Genomic DNA, 22,891 nt, shown 5'->3' on the forward strand with positions numbered 1-22,891 from the left:
CTGGTTAACATAAGATTAATTATTTATATATGTAATGTGAACAGCAATTAATATAGTGATTGTTAATGTATATCAATGTAAAGTCCAGTCTCTACATGTGATCAGTGGCCAATAAAGAATCTGAACTGCTTTACAATACAAATTTTCTCTTATGTGCTTTGTGATAATGAACCCCATTCTCTTTGTAAACAACTCAGCAGTTCACATCCATGACAAAATACATAAGAATGATAGTCACTATCAATTAAAAAATCTCTGGCGCAGAGAGGTGCTAAGTAGGTTGGTGCAAAAAATTATCAACCTTCTTCCCACTGGGCTTAAAAACTTAAGGAGTAGTGAATCTCTTTTCAAAACTAAACTTTGTCAATGTCTCTTCATTCATTCTACTCTGTTGAGGAATTTGAGAAAGAGAGTTTACATATGATATATCTCAACAATTTCAGGATTGTCATATATTAATATACACATTTCACGTAAATTAGGAATTTATTAAAGAGAGCTTATCTAAAATAGATCTCAACAATTTCAGGATTGTCAAATGTTAATATACATATTTCATGTAGATTAGGAAATTGTGAGAGAGAGCTTACCTAAAACATATCTCAACAGTTTCACAATTGTCAAATGTTAATACATATTATTCATGTAGATTAGTTATTTCATTTGGTCATTGTGTAGTACGGAAAGATATTTTTATAGTAATTGTGCTGCAGAACTATCTGCCCAACAGTATAAGAACAACTATAAGTACCTGCAAAACTGTTCTGAACACATCACTATTTTTCACTGTTTGTCAGATGTTAATGTAAGTATTTTAAAATCTTAAACATGGCTGCGAAACAGCAACTGTGCAAATATTTGCAGCTGGTTGACTGATTTTTCAATCTATTGATAATCTATTGATATAGATCTTGTTATTCTCATGCATAGTGTGCATATGTATTTTTACCGTAATTGTATCACTTAACTGATTGTCCAGTAGTAAGACAACTATGACTGTAAACTGTTGTAAACATGTTGCTACTGAGAAAAGAAAATAATAATCAGTGGTTATTTCCATTGTAATATCTGTTCAAAAGCAATTTAAACAACAGAAAATACAGGATGAAAGTATGAGAATATTAGGAAAAAGATAGATCACTACTCACCATACAATGGAGGCGATGAGTCACAGATAGGCACAACAAAAAGACTCAAACAAGTTAGCTTATGGCAAAAAGTCCTAATTAGACAGCATACTGCTTTGTGTAGTGTGTGTGTGTGTGTGTGTGTGTGTGTGTGTGTGTGTGTGTGTGTGTGCGTGCGTGCTAAGTAATTCAGAAGAATGCCTTTTGGCTGAAAGCATAGTTGTTTGACAGTCTTTTTGTTGTGCCTGTGGTGTCACCGCCAGACACCACACTTGCTAGGTGGTAGCTTAAATCGGCCGCGGTCCATTAGTACATGTCGGACCCGCGTGTCGCCACTGTCAGCAATGCAGATCGAGCGCCACCACACGGCAGGTCTCGAGAGACGTACTAGCACTCGCCCCAGTTGTACGACGACGTTGCTAGCGACTACACTGACGAAGCCTTTCTCTCATTTGCTGAGAGACAGTTAGAATAGCCTTCAGCTAAGTCCATGGCTACGACCTAGCAAGGCGCCATTAGTTACTTCATGAATCTAAAGAGTCTCACTTGTATCATCAAGAATGCTGTATACCAAAGGACGATATAAAAGTTAAGTGTTCTAGTAGCTACGTTCTTTTCTTTATCACATTCATCACCTATCCTGTTCCAGACTTCGCGCCAGTCGGCGTGTGTGTACGTGTGCCCTTTCGGCTACTTCACTGTGGACTGGCTGCCTTGTCAGTCCACTACCGTGCCTATCAGTGATTAAACAGTGAATTGTTATTTTAGAAGTCTACTCAATGAGTGTTGGTAGGACAACACACATATAAAGGTATTGAAATTTGCAAACTTCTCAGAGCCAGTGGCTCCTTCTTCTGGCAGAAGGATTGAAGAGTAAAGAAGAGAGGTGAAGGAAAAGGACTGATGAGGTTCAGGAAATGGGGATGATTTGGAAAAGTTGCCCTGAACCCTGGGTCAGGGAAGACTTACCAGACAAATACAAGCACTTATATCCATTTATTTATTTATTTTATTTATTCTGTATTCCATAGATCCACACAGTGATGAGTTCACCATGGACATGAATCATATCAAAATTAAGCCTGATTTAGGGTTCTGGGTGACTTTTCCGAATTCTCCCCACTTCCTAAATCTCACAAGATCTTTTCCTTCACCCCTCTTCCTTCCCCTTCAATCCTTCTGCAGATTGCAAACTTCAATATCTTTGCATATCTTTCTCCTCATGTCACTTGATGAGTGAATTTTTTATCCATCCAGTTATCTTATATTTTCAAAAAATGAATATTTTCATTGTTAAATTGTTATTTAATACATATGTAATCTTAATATTGACACGTTTCATATCCATGATGAACTTATCACTGTAAGGTTCCATGGAACACGGAATAAATAAAATAAAGAAATAAGTGGATATAAAGACTCATATTTGTGATCAAATATCAGTAAGGTTAATAAAGATTTCTGTACACTTTCTTAGAAATTCATTTCTTCATTTATATAACCTGCCCATTGTGAGAGTACCATACATTACACTAATATGATTTGTAAACAGGCCCTTACTTGATGTAGTTTTAACATTTTAGGAAGTTTCTTGCAAGGTTTGTGCATCATTCTGTATCCTGACATAACTGAGTGCATCTTAAAAAATTCATTACCTTAATGGATAGTTAAGCAATGGGGGAGTTACACAGCACCATGCAGTGAGGCTGAACATGTGTGGTGTTATGGGGGCAAAAAGTTAACATATAGGCCATAAAAAGTATTAATATTCAATATGGAGAAGTCTGTCACTGTGAAGATTTGAGTCAGAGTGCTTAGTAGATGTAATTTTTAGTGAGACTAATTACAGTGAGGTTATAGTACTCATGAGGCCAAGCACATATTTAGTTATTCATTATTGTTATATGGATTAATAACGAAGTTTATTGGTATCCTATCTAGTGAAACGAGGAACTGTGTTTATTGAATGTTCAGGGCCAATGAAATTTTACAGCTTTTTTCAGTGTGGGTAAGAAACTTTATTGAATGAAAAAATCATGGTATAAGTGAATTATTCAATCAATAAAAATTGGCTTAAATTATTAACTCTTTTAATGTTTAAATTACACAATATTAGTGCATAATAATTAACAACATTAGGTAAATAGTCATTCATGATATGTACTACTAAATCTATGAACCAAGGTGAATATATTCAGTTATGACCATTACTCCACAAACTAGACTGGCTACAATGTTATAACCAAGGAGAAGAAAGAGGAGGCTTACAACTATCCATCAGGCCTTAAGAGAGAGAGAGAGAGAGAGAGAGAGAGAGAGAGAGAGAGTATGTGTAATACTCAATGATGATATATGTATAGAAGAAAAGAGAAGTAGAAGAAGATGCAGCTATTACAAGTCAGTATCACATTACCCATGTAATCAGTTTAAGATGTGAATATACAATGGTGTACTTGATTATTTTTGGAACTTATGCAATCACGACTTTGCTTTAAGAATAGTTTATCTGTTAAACAAGATAATTTTGACAAAAAACTCCAAAGACTGAGTATCTATTTTTATTTTAAAAGATTTGGTTGTTTCGACCAGGTTAGGCAAAGTATGGCATTAAGAAATAGTAAGAAAATCAGATTGTTGGTTTCACACTGATTTATATTGCAGAAAGCAGCAAATTTCTTTATATGCTATATCATACTAATGTGACTCATATACTTTAAGTGCCTCAAGTCTTGAGGCCTAAAGCAACTGTTTAATGAAGATCAGTTACCTATCACAGCATTTAAAAGGCAGATTCAAAGATAATTTTTTATAGAATATACAAGTGTAATTATTACATTCCAAGGCCAGGAAGTGGCTACTATGACAAGTAATTTATCAGAAGGAATCAGTTCCATGTTCGTAATTAGTATGCAGACACTCAGTCAATGAAATACAGTACATTCAGTTCCCTGTGGCTAATTTTGGTAGAAATGATATTTCAACACCCTTACAACTGTAGCAAGATTAATAAACTGGAAAATTGAGGATAGATAAAAATCCTAGATGGAAGGCATGCATTTCTAACCACCTGTAGCAGCAGAAATAAGCCACATTTATAATCAAAATATTGTTCACAAACAGCACCTAAGATACATTTATGCTGTTATTATTATTATTATTATTTTACATGTCTAATGGCGTAATATTTTAGAGCAACTCAGTTCAGCCATAAGGTTACTTTCAATAATAAAAGAAAGCACCATCATGGACATGTGTGGTGTTGGATATGCAGACATCTACTTTATTTGATAATCTGGATAGTCTTATCCTCTCATCACAATCATGTGATTTGTTGCTGACAGCATGCCATAATTTAAAGTGAACAGCCAGTCAATGAACACAAGAAAGAAAAATGAGGGTGGGCTGTTTATCCCTAACAACTGTTCACAATAGTGTGCAGTGCTCTCTAACTATGTTTGGAACAGACTTCCACACAGTTAATGTACTGCAGAGTCTGATGTTCAAATTGAAGCTTTGTCTCTTGCCAGCTGACTCATGCTACCTTTCACATCCTTTTTCATATACTTCTGGGGAAACATGAGAAATCCTGTTGCCATCACAGCTACTGTCCAGTGAGTCTGAGTGCTTCATGAGGTTCTCCATTATCTTCTTCATCCGATCTTCTCTGAGACATTTCATGAATACTTAGTCTTACCCACCAGGATTGGTATTATCTCCGTGAAGGTGATTAACTGACATATCATCTACCTAGAGATTACAAAAAATTATTTCCATCACTTCCATGACTTGATCTAGGGCTCCTGCAGAGCAGTTAGTTATCTGCATTTGTATAGTTAGAAGACAGCCCACATCATTTGTTGACAGTTCTAAACTGTTCAACAGGTGGTCTGACAACAGTTCATCTACTTATGTGTTCAAATACATGGACAGACATAAGCAAAACATTCTGAATAGCCAGTCTCCTTCCTTTGGTTTCGGATGCCCAACTTGTTTTCTGTCTAGTGTGTCAGCAATTAGATATTTTCCATAATACTGCCCAGGACAAGATAGATCTTTTCTTTGGTGATTTCAGTTGGCTCCCTTAATGAGCTTCATTCACACTTAACATTCTACCTGCATATATATTAATATTGTGTTTAATCTTGACTGTATCATAATAGAGATCCATACACATTAGTGAAATATGAATCGTGAAATTCAAAATCAGGTGAAGGTCACAGATGGCAATGTGTTATGTTGATTTGCTGAAGATCACAATACATTATAAAAATGATTAACAACAGTCACTGTCAGAAAGACTAAAGAGTTTGTATTTCTGCACCAATGAAAGCACATTTCATAACAAGTTTACCTATGCACACATTGTCGTATCTGATTTCTAGGCGATTCACATTTCCCTAATTCTTGAAAACTCGATATCTAATGCTTATAATTATGTAAGTCTAATATTCCCTTTCTAACACTCTTCACCTTTTCAGTGCACCAATTTATAAACGCCTTACATTACCAACTGTTTTTTTTATTATGTCAGGCAGATAAAAACAAACCTGAGATTTGTGACAACAGCTGCTTTTGGAAGTCCAGTAGTACCCGATGTGTATATGTAGACAAGCTTATCACCAGAGCTGCCTTCTGTAATCTCCACTGGTTGAGTCCCACTTGCAGTCTTCAGAGCAGTGCCAAGATCTTCAGAAGACTGCAATTTTTGCTGACTGTCATCTTCACACAACTTGTAGAGACGGAGAGCACTCATTGAGCCCATTATATCTTCAACAGCTATCATTGAATGACAATTAGAAACTACACATTTAATCTTAGCCACTTAACCACTAAACAGTTTTAAAATCTTTTTTAAATATAATATAAATATAAATGAGGCACATAATCATCTCTCTTAAAGTTTAGAATTCTCAGAGCTGTGTAATACTTTCTTGGTAATTGTAGGGAAGGACACAAAAAAGAAGAAAGTTGAAAAATGAGACAAGTAAGGAAAGGCATTACTCAGTGAAACTAATAGGATTTTGGACACTACATATTGTCATATTTCAATTTCTCAAAATCAAAGATAAACTAAGGTTTGCCTCTCATCAAGAAAACTCTAGAGGCACTACACTTTAACTTCTTGATATAGATATCACTTAGTTCCAATGCTAGCTGCTATAACTTGTCCATCCAAATGTAACATGTAGTCCTTATCTTTAATTGTGTTGTCTGGCCAAATATAAATTATATCAATTTATTTAGTTTAGATTTACTGAGATATTATTGTACTTGTAAAATTGCGTAATTACCTCATCAAATGGTTCAAATGGCTCTGAGCACTATGGGACTTAACATCTATGGTCATCAGTCCCCTAGAACTTAGAACTACTTAAACCTAACTAACCTAAGGACATCACACAACACCCAGCCATCACGAGGCAGAGAAAATCCCTGACCCTGCCGGGAATCGAACCCAGGAACCCGAGCGTGGGAAGCGAGAACGCTACCGCACGACCACGAGATGCGGGCGATTACCTCATCATTAAGGAGAAAGGCACACAGGAAATTAAAATAATGAATGCTTTGCTAAAAGCAAATTAAACTTGTTGCTACAAATTAATGCCATAACTAAGTCATAAGATGATGACAATGTCTATTTAAGTAAGATTAAAAAATTATCCTCTATAAAATGTAAATGTGACAAAATTGTTAGGTCTGTGGGTTCAGCCAGACTTAAAATGGGACACACACTGGTAAATAACTTGTAAAAAAAGACCTATAATCGATGAGCTATGTTCTAAGACTATTAAAGTCTACAACTAGCAAAAGAACAGTACTGCAGGCATCCTATGCACAGTTCCATTCTCTGCTCTGACACAGGATCATTTTCTGGGCCACTCAACTCACAGCATAAATGTTTTAACAACACAATAAAGAGCACTAAGAATAATTTGTTGCCTTAACAGGATGGAGTACTGAAAAATTAGTGTAAACTTACAGTCATGCTCAATCTTCTCTTCAATTGTGTGAACCAGTTCATTAGTAACCACAGACGGGCATCCACTTCGTTCTTCATCATGCACTTGATCACGTGTTTCATTGAACAGTCTGACCCACCTTCTAACCATTGAATCACTCTTAGCATTTTGTCTGTAAACTTCACAGATTTGCCGATGAATTTCATTTGCTTTAACTTTCTTTGCATTTAGAAAATGAATCACAGATCTGATTTCACACACGGCACCATTTTCAATTACGGCTGACATTATAAAGAAGCACTACAAAGCACATGTCGGCAGCAGCAATCTGAAAATGGCGTATATGTCTTCTCCTTGAGTCAGAGTAACTGCTGTGCATGCTTGGAACTGTGATTGTAGTGCTTCCGCAGATAGAAATAGAAACGGAACTTACTTTGTGGATGATCTCGTATACAACATGAACAGCAAGGGCCCCAACACACTTCCCTGGGGCACACCTGAAGTTACTTCTACATCTGACAATGACTCTACATACAAGATAATGTGCTGTATCCTCCCACCAAAAAAATCCACAATCCAGTCACAAATTTCACTTGATACCCATGTGATCATACTTTTGAGAATAAGCATATGTGCAGTATTGAGCCAAATGCTTTTCGGAAATCAGGAAACACTGCAATACTGCATCACTAGGGCTCCCTCTTTGAAACTGTCAAACTGCTACAGAACAAGAATGTACAGACTGTACCAGAGGGATGTCACATATAACCAAACATATTCCAGAACAATATCCTACTAGTCCTGTCTAATACCTATTGCACAATTTGTGACAATTTGTGCTGTATGATAAAACTGGACAATTAAACAATTAAAAAATTAAATCAAATCAAACAAATCAGATGAAAAGGAAACATAAATAAAATGTTGTATTAACACAAATTTAAAGCAACCAATACTAATTAGTGTTATAAATTACTTTTGAAAAGTGATGAGTGAAAATGAAAGGAACCAATACAGGTACATACAGTGAACGACTGTGTTTTATTACTGAAGATGTGTAGCAGGTAATTAGAAATTGTGAATTAAAACTGACAGAAGTGAAAGGAAATTAAGGAATAGCAGGGGAACAGCAGGTAAATGTACCCAGTGAGTAAGTTGCAGCATTTAACCTATATATATTTCAATATTATAATAACTTCTGTCACATGTTTTCTGGTGACTTGGGACCTTCTAATTCTCATCAACATTTAGATGCTATTCATGCTAATACTGGCTAGTAAATATCTCATCAAAACAAACTACTGTTTGAAAGTGAATGTTGTACAAGTGTGGGATTAGTTCATCAGTAGCTGTGCATCTGTAAATTCTGGATCCTGAATTTAACATTTCAATTCGCCTCTTAGTTTGTTCATACAAAGTATTACCATTATCTCATGGATATGACTACAAATTAAACAGACAGTACCCCAAGAGTTTGCTGACAGAGTTGGTTTCAGATCACAGGAATATACCACCACACAATCATACATAGTAAAGCAACTCAATGTTCCATGCAATCCTCTAGTTTATGAGCAATTATTTAAATTGGGATTTCTTGGCTATAAATAAATGAAAGAGCTAAATCAACTTAGTATAGTGTAGTTAGGTTATACAGCATGGATTATTTCATGTCTTTTATACCATCTGCTGTTGACGGAGAATGGTAGCACTGACAGTATCCATTCTGCAAGAGGCAGAGCAAAGGGTAAAGACTTCATTTTTTGTGGGGATTGCTGGATGATGCGTCATGGAAGGTATGGGCTTAGTTGCCCAAGAACATAGCTGAAGCTATAGCAACTGTGTCCACAATAGAAGAGAGAGATGTGGTGACTCGAGTTTGGGATACGAAGGGATTTTCACTGTGGGAGTTAGATGTTACAGATGTGGATGAACGGGCTTCATATGGCAGGAATGCTATGAACTGCAGTGTAAGAAATGTGGGCGAGTGACACATCCAGAATGGGACTGCAGACAAAAAGTCTATGATGGGGTGTCGTACATTGACACAGGATGAGAATAATAACAAACAATAGTGGCTCTGGAGCCACCATGTAGCACTCCCAGTAAACATAATAACAGCCAAAATGTGTGCAGTAGCACAGTTGAGTTTAGTGGATGGAAGGAAGCATGAATTTTTATTGGACATGGGTTCACAGGAATATGTGGAAAGACTATAATCCATTGACAACAGGAGGTTGAGCCCAACACAATGTACATTAAGTGGAGTGGGTGAAAGTGGTGTGCCTTGACTCGGATCAGAGGTGTTGAGTTTTTGGGTTGAGGCATAAAATTTCTGACCTTGCACTGAAAATTTGCCTCATATGGGCAATGTTTACAGACCAGTCTTAGAGTAAGGTGTCCTGCTTGAACATCATACCAGAAATGATATTGATCAGTGCATGGTAGAACTCTATGGGACATCGTTACATGTGGGGGAAACTACTGACAGTACCAAACGGTCACAAGATACATACCTGGCACAAAAAAAGAAATACTTAGACTACATGCACAGCCACTAATGATCAATTTGTGTGATAACATACCACAAGATATGGGAAAACTAGTGTGGGTGAATACAGGAACAAATAAGCTGACAAACATATTGTATGTAGTGGAACTGCTATAAAATAATGAGCAATTAAATAAAGCATTGCATACAGAAGTTACACAGTGAGCAGGAGTGCTTATGGGGATATATAATTTTGGGACTGGTGGACATGGAACCTTTAGAGGAATTGACAGTTACCAATTTGGAGATTTACAAGAGATGATTTAGTTAGAGAAAATTCATACCATAAGCTCATGCAAGCAACCAGTATAGCTGCATTACGGGAGAAGGTAGCACATTTGGAAGAAACAGAGATGACGGTGACGGAGCAGTCATTGTTGGAATATGAGGATCTGGTTATTCATGTTCATAGGTCTTTGCCAGTGACATAGCACAGAATCTCCACTGGGAATGAATTGCCTGTGTATCACAAGCCCTATCAGTACCACATCACATGCAACCAGTGAGGGAAGAATTGATTAACCAACAGTTACAAGACAGTGTTACTGAAGAAAGTACCAGTCCCTGGGGAGTGGCAGTGTCCTGAAAAAAAAATGCAAGTGGAATAAAGGCATAGAATTTTCGATGTGACTGCCAGTACTGTAACAAGCATATGGTTATGGATAATTATCCAATCCTGAATATAACAAACATTTTTCTACCATGGACATACAGAATGGTTATTACCAACTAGATGTATATTAACACCAGAGGATCACTAAAGACAGCATTTATGATCCTGATAAGACATAATGAGTATCACCTTAAGCTGTTTGGATTGAAAAATGCACCAGCCACTGTCCATCCAGCACCTCTTAGATAGGGTATGATGGAGACTGAAACCTAGACAATATATGGTGTACTTAAATGATGTAATCGCCCTTGCAAAGTGCATGGAGGAGAATGAATTATGGCTATGAGAAGTGTTAAATTTGTTCTGCATGGCACAGCTAACACTCAGTTCAGGAAATTGTCACTTCCCACTGGAAGAAACACAGCATTTAGCTCATGTAATTAGTCACAAGGTAGTCCAGACAGTCTCCAGGACTGTAAAAGCCATACAGGCTTTTCTAGCAGCATGTATGGAAGAATAGTTGCAGTATTTCTAGTGCCTGGCAAATTATTACTAGATATTTGTGCCAAAATTTGCAGAAGTGCGATGGCTGCTTATTTATCTATTGAAGAAATGGGTGAAATTTCACCAGTCAGTGGAGTGTGAGGGTGTGTTTAATTGGTTAAATAAATTGTTACACACTGGACTGATATTATTTTTCCCAAATTATGAGAAGAATTTGTGGTGTTCCATGATACGAGCAGTCATGTGCGTGGTTGTGTATTAAGCCAGCAAGTGGATGGGGTAGAACATCTGGTCACTTATGCCTTATGAAAATTGAATAGAGCAGAAAATAACTACTCTATAATGGAAAAAATTATGTTTGATTCTTGTGTACAGCATAGCACACTGTAGATGTTATATGTATTGGAGAAAATTCGAAGTTATGACAGTTCATGCAGTATTGTGATAGTTATTAGGATTAAAAGACTCATCCAGTCATTTAATGTGCTGAGTGCCAAAACGCAGTGATTTTGATTCTGAGATGATTCATCAACCTCATGAGTTACAAAAAAATGACAGAGGCCTCAGTCAGACATTGTATGTGACAATGAGGAGGTTCCACATCACAGAATGGCACAGGACAAAAGCAGGTGATGCGGTCTGCAAGTTTTTTGAAACAGAACCAAAGTTCATTTTCTATGACACAGTGTTACGTAAACAAACAAAACTTTGGCCTTGTATTGTTTAAACAGAAGCCAGAAATTCTGAGATAGTAAGGTTGGTCATCTTAGGTCCTTTTTGGCAGATGCTGAAAGGGGATCTTTATGTGTTAACAACAATAGATCACTTTTCATACTTCATAGAAATGATAGCTATCCCAAATCAACAAATCAACACAATGGCACAAACCATGGTTGACAACTGTTTATTGAAGTTCTGTACACTGGAGACTAAACTTTGATTATGGACTGAAGTAATAACTTCATGTCAAAACTATCAAAGTAGCTTTGTCATTTTTTATGAATTTATAAATTACAAATAAGTGCTTTATACCTCCAAGCAAATGGTAGAAGCAAATAGATTCAACAGTATGACAAGGAAGATGTTGAGCCAGTGTGTCAAAAGTCGACATAATGACTGGGACACACTATTACCTTATGCAGTGGCAGTGTACAGTTCAAAAAGCACACGAGAGTAAGGGAGTAATGAATGCACAGAAGATGCCATCACTATTTCAGATGGCAAAACCCAGAATTTGGGGAGGGGGGGAAGGAGATGATGCATATGTGCAGGATTTTTCAAAAACATTACAAACAGTGTGGTACCAAGAGTAAAATGTGAACACATAAGACTTAGAGTAGCAGGAGCAAATGAGACACTGGAATTCCAACTTTCCCAAGTATTGTGTAGGGCAATGAGTGATGCTGACAAGCTATTACACTCTGCAGGGAAAAGCTAAAGATGATTTATGCTCATTACCAAGGTCTGTAACAATGGGTCAATATGGTGTTGCTGGTAAAAGTGAAGCAGCAGCTCCCTACTTGTACAACAGTTGTCCACATTGGGCATATTTGATCCTTTAAAATTGTGTTGGACACTTTACTACCATTATGCGAGGGGCAGGGGAATAAGAAAGTAAAAGTGGCAGGACAAAGTGAGCAAGCCACTCTCACTTATATACATTAAGATTAAGAGATAGGCCAATGTAGAGAAGAGAGAAAGTAACTCGAGAAGCAGACAGTAACAGCAGATAGAAGTACTAAGTAGTAAACACGTAACCAATGAAACAGGGGACTTGGGATAAATTTTTACATCTTCACATAATAAGGCTTGTATCGAAGAAAGTGGAAGAGGTGTGCCACTGGCAGAAGGAGCAGACTACAGTACTCCCCTATATGGTGGCCCAAACTGTCACAGGGATATGCAAATGAAGCTATTTCTCAGGGGAACAGACACGGGCTGATGCTCAGGGGACATCCTTGTAACCTACGCATTGCAAGAGTTCTGCTATCTTGAGGCACACTTTTACCTTCAGCTGACAGAACACCCCACTTTTTCCAGAAGTTCTTACTGAAAATCAATTTTCACCATGAAGAACTGTTTTTTTTATATTTAAAAAAAAAAAAAAAAAAAAAAAGAGCCCAACAGTACCGACCAGCTGCCATGTCATCCTCAGCCTTTACATGTTACTGGGTGCAGATATGGAGGGGCATGTGGTCAGCACACCCTTCTCCCAGCCGTTGTCAGTTTTTCTGACTGATGTTGCCGCTTCTCAATCAAGTAGCTCCTCATCAGGCCTCTGCCTGATTACAAACAGACTTAAATTCACAACTCAAATTACAACTTGTTAGTAATACACATACGATTGAAATGTTCCAAAGTTTTTGGCAGAATCCACCTCTACTTCATTAAACACTCTTAGGTCAATGTTGACCATTGCTATGGAACTCCATCATGGAGGGGCTCCACGGTGCAATGCATGGTGCTGTTGACTCTACGGCTACTTGTGATGATACAGTTTCATCAGAAGATGGTCTTAATCTGCCATGCGCAATGCCCCAGGAGCACTCTAAGAATAAATCCAAATGCAATGAACTCAATACTCAGACTAACCATAGTAAAATAACTTAAATTTGATTGCCTATGGACTAGCCACAATTTCTCAATTACATCAGCTATTATGGGGTCAGATGTTATACAAACTCCCGAATTATTAATTTATGTCTTTGTACCCTCACACCATATTTTCAGAATCATCACTGAATGCACTCAGTGTATGACCTCAATGGAAATAGAATGATCGGAATTATTGGACAGTGGGATACTGCCAAACAGGACTCAATCTGACATCCTAAGACTAAAATTTTGTCTACCAGCAACAACAATGGGACTATGGCTCTTAACCAAACTTATCCTCTGCCGTATCTACCTGGCAATTTTTTCAAAATACTGCCAGCAAAGAAGCTAACCTATCTGAATGCTACTCTCAATCCCACCATATTTTGTTCCTTCAACAAGCTGTTAGCTGCAGATGATGGGAGTTTTAGCAAAGAATAGATGTTCGAACATATCCAGCAATATGGCAGTTGATACCAGCACCAATCAATGGTAATGGGAATTTCAAACTTGAGTCATAGTCATGGCCTTGGCTTATGTGGCACATGTCCACCACCAGGAGAAAGCCATCCACCTACAGAATCTCCCAGTCCATTACCCACGAACCCAATGGGTTGACCATACGGTTTCAACAAAATGAAGGAACATTCTGGGTCTACCACTCATCATACATCATGCAGGAGCAAAATTGTAAGCATGGTAGTACCCTATTTGTTTTAGTAATTCACATGTTCAGCAATATCCTGAAATTTGGAGGAACAAATTTTCCCAATGGGCCTGAGCCTGCTTTGAAACTGGGGGGAAGGGGTATGCGGGTCACTTCTAAGGTAATTCTGCGGTGGTCACTGCAGTAGCACTGGCAGAGAACCATGCAACTGACGTTCTACCATCAGTGGTTGACTGTGTTACTACATGGTTTAGCAATGCAGAATTTCCACAGCTAAGTATATGATGGGAGTCTCAAACTGTTGTAACACACATGGCCAGAGAGAGTAGAAATGCTCCTAGCTCTGTCGGTAGCATCATTCCTTTGGCATAATGTATTCGACCTGTGCTGTCTCTGTACCAGTTGTGAAAAGCCAGCCAAGACTGAATGCAGTCCTATTTGAAAGCTATTGGACCTGCATCAGCTGGGATACTGAGAGGCAGTTCATTTCCCTATGAACTCTGCTTCTAAATTAATAACTGGCATGTAGCAGATTTAATAATATGAAAGAGGTTGCTTTGGTAACTGAACCAAGGGTATCGGCCTTCGCAAAATCAATTAAATACACTAAATGCGAAAAGGAGACAATAACAGTAAATTAAAATCTTGGGCCAAGTGAACGTAAGTCCCATAGTGCTTAGAGCCATTTGAACCCAAATGAACACAAAATTTATTCCAGAATTATTCAGTGTGCATAGTGTCAATCATTGACAACATAATATTTAATTCAGCACATGACAAAAATAGCATCCAATAAGAACAGGTTACTGATATACACTAGCATTAATTAACTTGGCAAAGTTTTGAAAAAGGGAGATATGGGTCAAGAACAATCAACATCCTAGAATATTAACTCTATGAAACATAGCCAGGAAGACATGCATTGATCATAAGATCATACCAAAAATGAAATGAAAATAACATGCAACTACCCTTGCTTGCTCGATCTTGGATGAGCTTTCATGAATCTAAATACCACACATAACTTTGGCTCTTCCTAACCAGCTAATGCCACTTGATATTCTCACCAGTATTTATTTTTTTTATTTATTTATTTTTTTTTATTTTTTTGTTTTGTTTTAGGGCGCAAAACTGCTATGGTCATTAGCGCCCGGTCTGTGACTTAGAAAACAGCAAAAAACGAAAATGGGAGGCAGCAGCAATGGGAACGAAACTCAAAAAATTGGAGAAACTAAAAGCAGAAGGAAAGCTTAAAAATCCACTACAGAAAGGGGTTGGTTGTCCCCAAAAAGAGCTTCAAATGACTGACGTCATCGCACTGGCACTAATGAACTCGAGAACGCGATCGGCCGAGCGCGTGTCATCTGCTAAAATGGACGATATATCAGGCGACAGCTGTAGACGGGCGCGTAACGGAGTAAAATAGGGGCACTCAATTAAAAGGTGTCTTACCGTCCACAGCTGAGAGCAGTGGGGACAGAGTGGGGGAGGATCGCCGCTTAAAAGATGTCGATGGCTAAAAAGACAGTGCCCTATCCGGAGTCTAGTTAAAATTACCTCCTCCCGACGACGCGTTCGGGAGGAAGAGGTCCAAGCACAGTGAAGAGCTTTCACGTCCCGCAATTTATTATGAGGAAGTGTCGACCAATGTGCGTGCCATAAAAGAACAACACGACGACATAAAACGCTCCGTAGATCGGCGAAGGGAATCGATCGAATAGCTGGCCGAAGAAGAGAGACTGCAGCCTTGGCCGCTATATCGGTCACCTCATTGGCACAGATACCAACATGTCCTGGGAGCCAGAGGAACGCCACAGAGACGCCCCACAAATGGAGCAAGAGCAGACAGTCTTGAATCCGGTGGACCACAGGGTGGACAGGGTACAGAGCTTGGAGACTGAGGAGAGAGCTGAGAGAATCTGGACAACATACTGTATCCGCTGATGGCGGCGGATGTAGTGGACAGCCTGGAGAACAGCGTAAAGCTCCGCAGTATAAACCGAACACTGGTCGGGAAGCCGAAATCGATTTGGGGTGTCGCCAACAATATAGGCACTCCCTACACCTAACGATGTTTTCGAGCCATCAGTGTAAATAAACGTGACTTCCTTCATTTGTGCACATAGAGCAGCAAATGCCCGACGATAAACAAGTGAAGGGGTACCATCCTTGGGGAATTGACAAAGGTCATGGAGCAGGCAGATCCGGGGACGGAGCCAAGGCGGTGCTGTGCCCCAAGTTGTCAAGAAGGTTTTAGGAAAGCTGAAGGAAAGAGAATGGAGCAGTTGACGGAAGCGGACTCCCAGTGGTAGTAGGGAGGAAGGGCGGCCTGCATACCCTACATCCAAGGAGGCGTCGAAAAAAATGTCATGGGCCGGATTAGCAGGCATGGAAGACAGATGGCTAGCATAACGACTCAGAAGGACTGCTCGCCGATTGGACAGCGGAGGTTCAGCAGTCTCAGCATAGAGGCTTTCCACAGGGCTGGTGTAAAAAGCTCCAGACACTAAACATAATCCACGGTGGTGGATAGAGTCGAGATGCCGAAGAATAGACGGCCGAGCAGAGGAGTAAACTATGCTTCCATAGTCCAATTTCGAGTGCACTAAGGCGCGATAGAGGCGGAGAAGGACCACTCGGTCCGCTCCCCAGGAGGTACCATTCAGGACACGGAGGGTGTTGAGGGATCGCAGACAGCGAGCCGAAAGATAGGAAACGTGAGAGGACCAGCACAGTTTTCTGTCAAACATAAGACCCAAGAATTTAGCGACGTCCGAAAACGGAAGGTTGACAGGTCCTAGATGTAAGGAGGGTGGAAGAAACTCCTTACTTCACCAAAAATTAACACAAACAGTCTTACTGGGAGAAAAACGGAAGAAGGTTTCGATGCTCCAAGAGTGGAGGCGATCGAGACATCCTTGAAGACGTCATTCAAGAAGGCTGGTCCGTTGAGAGCTGTAGTAGATTGCAAAATAGTCCACAAAGAGGGAGCCCGAGACATCAGGAAGGAGACAATCCATAATCGGATTTATGGCAATGGCAAACAGTACAACACTCAGCACGGAGCCCTGGGGTACACCGTTTTCTTGGGAGAAATTACGGGAGAGAGTGGTGTTCACCCGCACTCTAAATGTGGGCTCTGCCATAAATTCATGAAGAAAAAGGGGCAGCCGACCTCGAAAGCCCCAAGAGAACAGTGTGCGGAGGATGCCTGTCCTCCAACAGGTATCGTATGCTCTCTCCAGATCAAAAAATATTGCTACTGTTTGGCATTTCCGGAGAAAATTGTTCATGATATAAGTGGAGAGAGCAACAAGATGGTCAACTGCAGAACGATGCTTTCAGAAACCGCATTGGGCAGGTGTTAAAAGACTGCGGGACTCCAGCCACCAAGCTAAACGGCAATTCACCATACGCTCCAAAACCTTACATACACTACTCGTGAGAGAAATGGGGCGATAGCTAGAGCGGAGATGTTTGTCCTTTCCAGGTTTCGGAACAGGAACGACGATAGCTTCCCGCCATCGTCTGGGAAAAGTACTATCGGTCCAAATTCGATTATAAAGGCGAAGGAGGTAACGCAGACTATGGTATGATAAATGCAGCAACATTTGGATGTGGATACCATCCGGTCCTGGGGCGGAGGAGCGAGAAGAAGAGAGTGCATGTTGGAGTTCCCGCATGGAGAAAACAGTATTGTAGCTTTCGCGATTTTGAGAGGAGAAAGCAAGAGGTCGCACTTCCGCTGCACGTTTCTTTGGGAGAAACGCTGGCGGGTAATTTGAAGAGCTCGAAATCTCAGCGAAGTGTTGACCCAATGAGTTAGAAATTGTGACGGGGTCCACTAATGTATCATGCGCGACAGTGAGCCCAGAGACCGGGGAGAAACTAGGTGCGCCTGAGAACCGTCGAATCCGACTCCAAATTTCCAAGGAGGGAGTGAAGGTGTTAAATGAGCTAGTAGAGAATTTCCAGCCTTCCTTCTTGCTATCGCAGATGACACGACGGCATCGCGCTCAGAACTGCTTATAGCGGATACAGTTGTCCAAAGTAGGATGGTGGCGGAAAACGCAAAGAGCACGTCGCCGCTCACGTATTGCGTCACGGCATGCCGTGTTCCACCAAGGAACTGGGGGGTGCCGGGGCAATGCGGAGGTGCGTGGTATTGAACGGTCCGCAGCTGTAAGAATAGCGTCTGTAATATGTGTGACCTCATCGTCGACACTAGGAAAGTGACGGTCAGCGAATGTCGCTAGAGACGAAAAAAGTGTCCAATCGGCTTTGCCAAACTTCCAGCGTCGTGGGCGCATATATGGCTGTTGAGGCTGCAGTCTAAGGACACATGGAAAGTGGTCACTCGAGTGTGTATCATCAAGGGCGAACCATTCGAAGTGCCGAGCTAGTGGAACAGTACCGACCAAAAGGACCAAATGAGAGAAATTTGTCGTGGAGGCAGACAAAAATGTAGGGTCCCCAGTGTTGAGGCAAACTAGATCCGCTTGGTGGAAGACGTCTAGCAATAGTGAGTCACGCGGACAAGGATGTGGAGATCCCCAAAGCTGGTGGTGGGCATTGAAGTCCCCAACCAGCAAATAGGGGGATGGAAGTTGACCAAGAAGATGAAGGAGATCAGCTAGTGCCATTGGTGTGGACGATGGAATGTGTACAGTACAAAGAGAAAAGGTATATCCAGATAGGGAAAGACGGACAGCGACAGCTTGGAAGGAAGTGTTTAAGGGGTGATAATGGAGAGTATCATGGAGAAGAATCATGAGTCCTCCATGTGCTGGAGTGCCTTCAACAGAGGGGAGATCAAATCGGACGGACTGAAAATGGGGGAGAACAAAGCAGTCATGGGGACGCAGCTTTGTTTCCTGAAGACAGAAGATGACCGGCGAGTAGGATCGTAAGAGGATCGACATTTCATCCCGATTGGCTCGAAGGCCGCAGATATTCCAGTGGATAATGGACATAGGGTGAACAGAAAATGGAGGAATGTGACCAAGGTTGCCGTCAACTCAGCGACTGCTCAGAGCTTGCGACCGACAGCATGGAATGGCATTCAGCCGAAGGCAGAAGATCCTGATCCATAGGTTGTTCACAGGAACAATTGACAGGAATGGTGGGAAGAAATACAGTAGAAGAAGAATGGGTAACTTTGAGGGATGAAGTAGTGAAGGAGCAGAGGATCAAGTAGGTAAAAAGACGAGGGCTAGCAGAAATCCTTGGGTAACAGAAGAAATATTGAATTTAATTGATGAAAGGAGAAAATATAAAAATGCAGTAAATTAAGTAGGCAAAAAGGAATACAAACGTCTCAAAAATGAGATCGTCAGGAAGTGCAAAATGGCTAAGCAGGGATGGCTAGAGGACAAATGTAAGGATGTAGAGGCTTATCTCACTAGGGGTAAGATAGATACTGCCTACAGGAAAATTAAAGAGACCTTTGGAGATAAGAGAACCACTTGTATGAACATCAAGAGCTCAGATGGAAGCCCAGTTCTAAGCAAAGAAGGGAAAGCAGAAAGGTGGAAGGAGTATATAGAGGGTCTATACAAGGGCGATGTACTTGAGGACAATATTATGGAAATGGAAGAGGATGAAGATGAAATGGGAGATATGATACTGTGTGAAGAGTTTGACAGAGCACTGAAAGACCTGAGTCGAAACAAGACCCCGGGAGTAGACAACATTCCATTGGAACTACTGACGGCCTTGGGAGAGCCAGTCCTGACAAAACTCTACCATCTGGTGAGCAAGATGTATGAAACAGGCGAAATACCCTCAGACTTCACGAAGAATATAATAATTCCAATCCCAAAGAAAGCAGGTGTTGACAGATGTGAAAATTACTGAACTATCAGTTTAATAAGCCACAGCTGCAAAATACTAACACGAATTCTCTACAGACGAATGGAAAAACTGGTAGAAGCCGACCTCGGGGAAGATCAGTTTGGATTCCGTAGAAATGTTGGAACACGTGAGGCAATACTGACCTTACGACTTATCTTAGAAGAAAGATTAAGGAAAGGCAAACCTACGTTTCTAGCATTTGTAGACTTAGAGAAAGCTTTTGACAATGTTGACTGGAATATTCTCTTTCAAATTCTAAAGGTGGCAGGGGTAAAATACAGGGAGCAAAAGGCTATTTACAATTTGTACAGAAACCAGATGGCAGTTATAAGAGTCGAGGGGCATGAAAGGGAAGCAGTGGTTGGGAAGGGAGTAAGTCAGGGTTGTAGCCTCTCCCCAATGTTATTCAATCTGTATATTGAGCAAGCAGTAAAGGAAACAAAAGAAAAATTCGGAGTAGGTATTAAAATCCATGGAGAAGAAATAAAAATTTTGAGGTTCGCCGGTGACATTGTAATTCTGTCAGAGACAGGAAAGGACTTGGAAGAGCAGTTGAACGGAATGGATGGTGTCTTGAAGGGAGGATATAAGATGAACATCAACAAAAGCAAAACGAGGATAATGGAATGTAGTTGAATTAAGTCGGCTGATGTTGAGGGTATTAGATTAGGAAATGAGACACTTAAAGTAGTAAAGGAGTTTTGCTATTTGGGGAGCAAAATAACTGATGATGGTCGAAGTAGAGAGGATGTAAACTGTTGACTGGCAATGGCAAGGAAAGCGTTTCTGAAGAAGAGAAATTTGTTAACATCGAGTGTAGATTTAAGTGTCAGGAAGTCGTTTCTGAAAGTATTTGTATGGAGTGTAGCCATGTATGGAAGTGAAACATGGACGGTAAATAGTTTGGACAAGAAGAGAATAGGAGCTTTTGAAATGTGGTGCTACAGAATAATGCTGAAGATTAGATGGGTAGATCACATAACTAATGAGGAAGTATTGAATAGGATTGGGGAGAAGAGAAGTTTGTGGCACAACTTGACCAGAAGAAGGGATCGGTTGGTAGGACATGTTCTGAGGCATCAAGGGATCACCAATTTAGTATTGGAGGGCAGCGTGGAGGGTAAAAATCGTAGGGGGAGACCAAGAGATGAATACACTAAGCAGATTCAGAAGGATGTAGGTTGCAGTAGGTACTGGGAGATGAAGAAGCTTGCACAGGATAGAGTAGCATGGAGAGCTGCATCAAACCAGTCTCAGGACTGAAGACCACAACAACAACAGGTTGTTCAGGAGCAGCTCCTGCCACCAGCGATCGGCCGGTTGATCGGCCACCAGCAGTGCGCCTCGGTGACACAGAAGACGGCCGAGGGCGATTACCACCAGGTGGTGCTGTAGATGAAACACGCCTTGGCGGAGAAGGAGATGAACTGGGTTTCTTACTAGCCTTCTTGGAAACATGATGTTTAGATGAAGGAGGAACTGATGGTTGTGAAGTTGGGGTACGTAAAAAATCTTCACGAGTATGCTCTTTTTTCGAAGTCTTGGTGTCTGACTTTTGGGCTCGAGATTTAGTAGAACCCGATGAAGGGTGAGCCATAGAGTGGGCAGGCAAAAGTGGGGAGGTTGAACGGGCGATCTTTGCGCTCGCCGATCTGACGACCGTGGCACTAAAGGTAAGGCCACAAGTCTGCATGGCTGCCTCCTTTGTTGGCCGAGGAGAGGCAAGGACAGTGCTGTATTTTCCTGTCTGAGGCACAGTGGGCTGTCGACTGGTGAATAATTTTCGAGCAGCAAAGGTCGACACCTTTTCCTTCACTCTGATTTCCTGAATGAGCTTTTCGTCTTTAAAAATGGGGCAATCTCTAGAGGAAGCAGCATGGTCACCCATACAGTTGATGCAACGAGGGGATGGAGGTGGACAAGCACCCACATGGGCTTCCTTGCCACATGTAACACATTTGGCCGGATTAGAACAGGACTGGCTGGTGTGATTGAACCGCTGACACCAATAGCAACGCGTAGGGTTTGGGACGTAAGGGCGAACGGAAATTTTCTCACAGCCTGCTTTGATTTTCAATGAAAGTTGAACTTTGTCAAATGTCAAGAAGACAGTACGGGTTGGAATGATGTTCGTGTCAACCCGTTTCATGACTCTATGAACAGCCGTTACGCCCTGGTCAGACAGGTAGTGTTGAATTTCCTCGTCGGACAATCCGTCGAGGGAGCGTGTATAAACGACCCCACGTGATGAATTTAAAGTGCAGTGCGGTTCCACCCGGACAGGGAAGGTGTGTAGCAGTGAAGTACGCAGCAATTTTTGTGCCTGGAGGGCACTGACTGTTTCTAACAACAAGGTGCCATTTCATAATCTGGAACAAGACTTTACAGGACCTGCAATTGTGTCAACACCTTTCTGAATAATGAAAGGGTTGACCGTGGAGAAGTCGTGACCTTCGTCAGACCGAGAAACAACAAGGAACTGTGGCAACGATGATTGGACTGTCTGTGGCTGAGACTCATTGAACTTACACTTGTGAGCTGGCATAGTAGAAGGTGAGGAAACCATTGCGAAAGTATCCCCCATAATTACAGGCGTCTCCGATGGCGCGCTCCTTCCTTGTAGGGGTCCTCTCTGAGGGCACTCCCGCCTTAAGTGATTGTTCACACCTCAGGTCACACGTCTCGACAAACGGACGGAGAGACCAATCGGCACTTTCGGAAGGTATCAGCTTGCGTAATCACCCCTCCCTGGGCCTGGCCGTTACCAGGGGGTACGTACGTGTCCTACCTGTCTACCCGGGGCGGGGAATTACGCGTTACCCCGTCACCGGCTACGCATGGAAATGCGTGGCCGGCCTTCAGACACGCACAGGGAGGAAAAAAGAGAAAGTGAAAGGAAAGGAGAGAGGTCTCAAACGCCGCAGCGAAGAAAAGGGCAAAGAGAAGAGGTAAGAAAAAGAGAAGGACAAGGGAAGGAGAAAGGAAAGTATTTGTTACAGTTTCGAGCGTCCGTCTCCGGACGTA

The 22,891-nt window shown here is 41.0% G+C and overlaps 1 protein-coding gene across 1 annotated transcript in view; it reads right to left on the reverse strand.

Moving 5' to 3' along the window:
- The window catches only part of LOC126195402 (long-chain fatty acid transport protein 1-like), a 332,742-nt gene that overhangs the window by 81,450 nt on the left and 228,401 nt on the right, over positions 1-22,891 (reverse strand). The window contains exon 4 of the mRNA XM_049933995.1: positions 5,675-5,903. Coding sequence (XP_049789952.1) covers positions 5,675-5,903 — 229 coding nt within the window. The remainder of the gene's footprint in view (positions 1-5,674; positions 5,904-22,891) is intronic.

Source organism: Schistocerca nitens, chromosome 7 (assembly GCF_023898315.1).
Source record: "Schistocerca nitens isolate TAMUIC-IGC-003100 chromosome 7, iqSchNite1.1, whole genome shotgun sequence".
Classification (NCBI taxonomy): Eukaryota; Metazoa; Arthropoda; class Insecta; order Orthoptera; family Acrididae; genus Schistocerca; species Schistocerca nitens.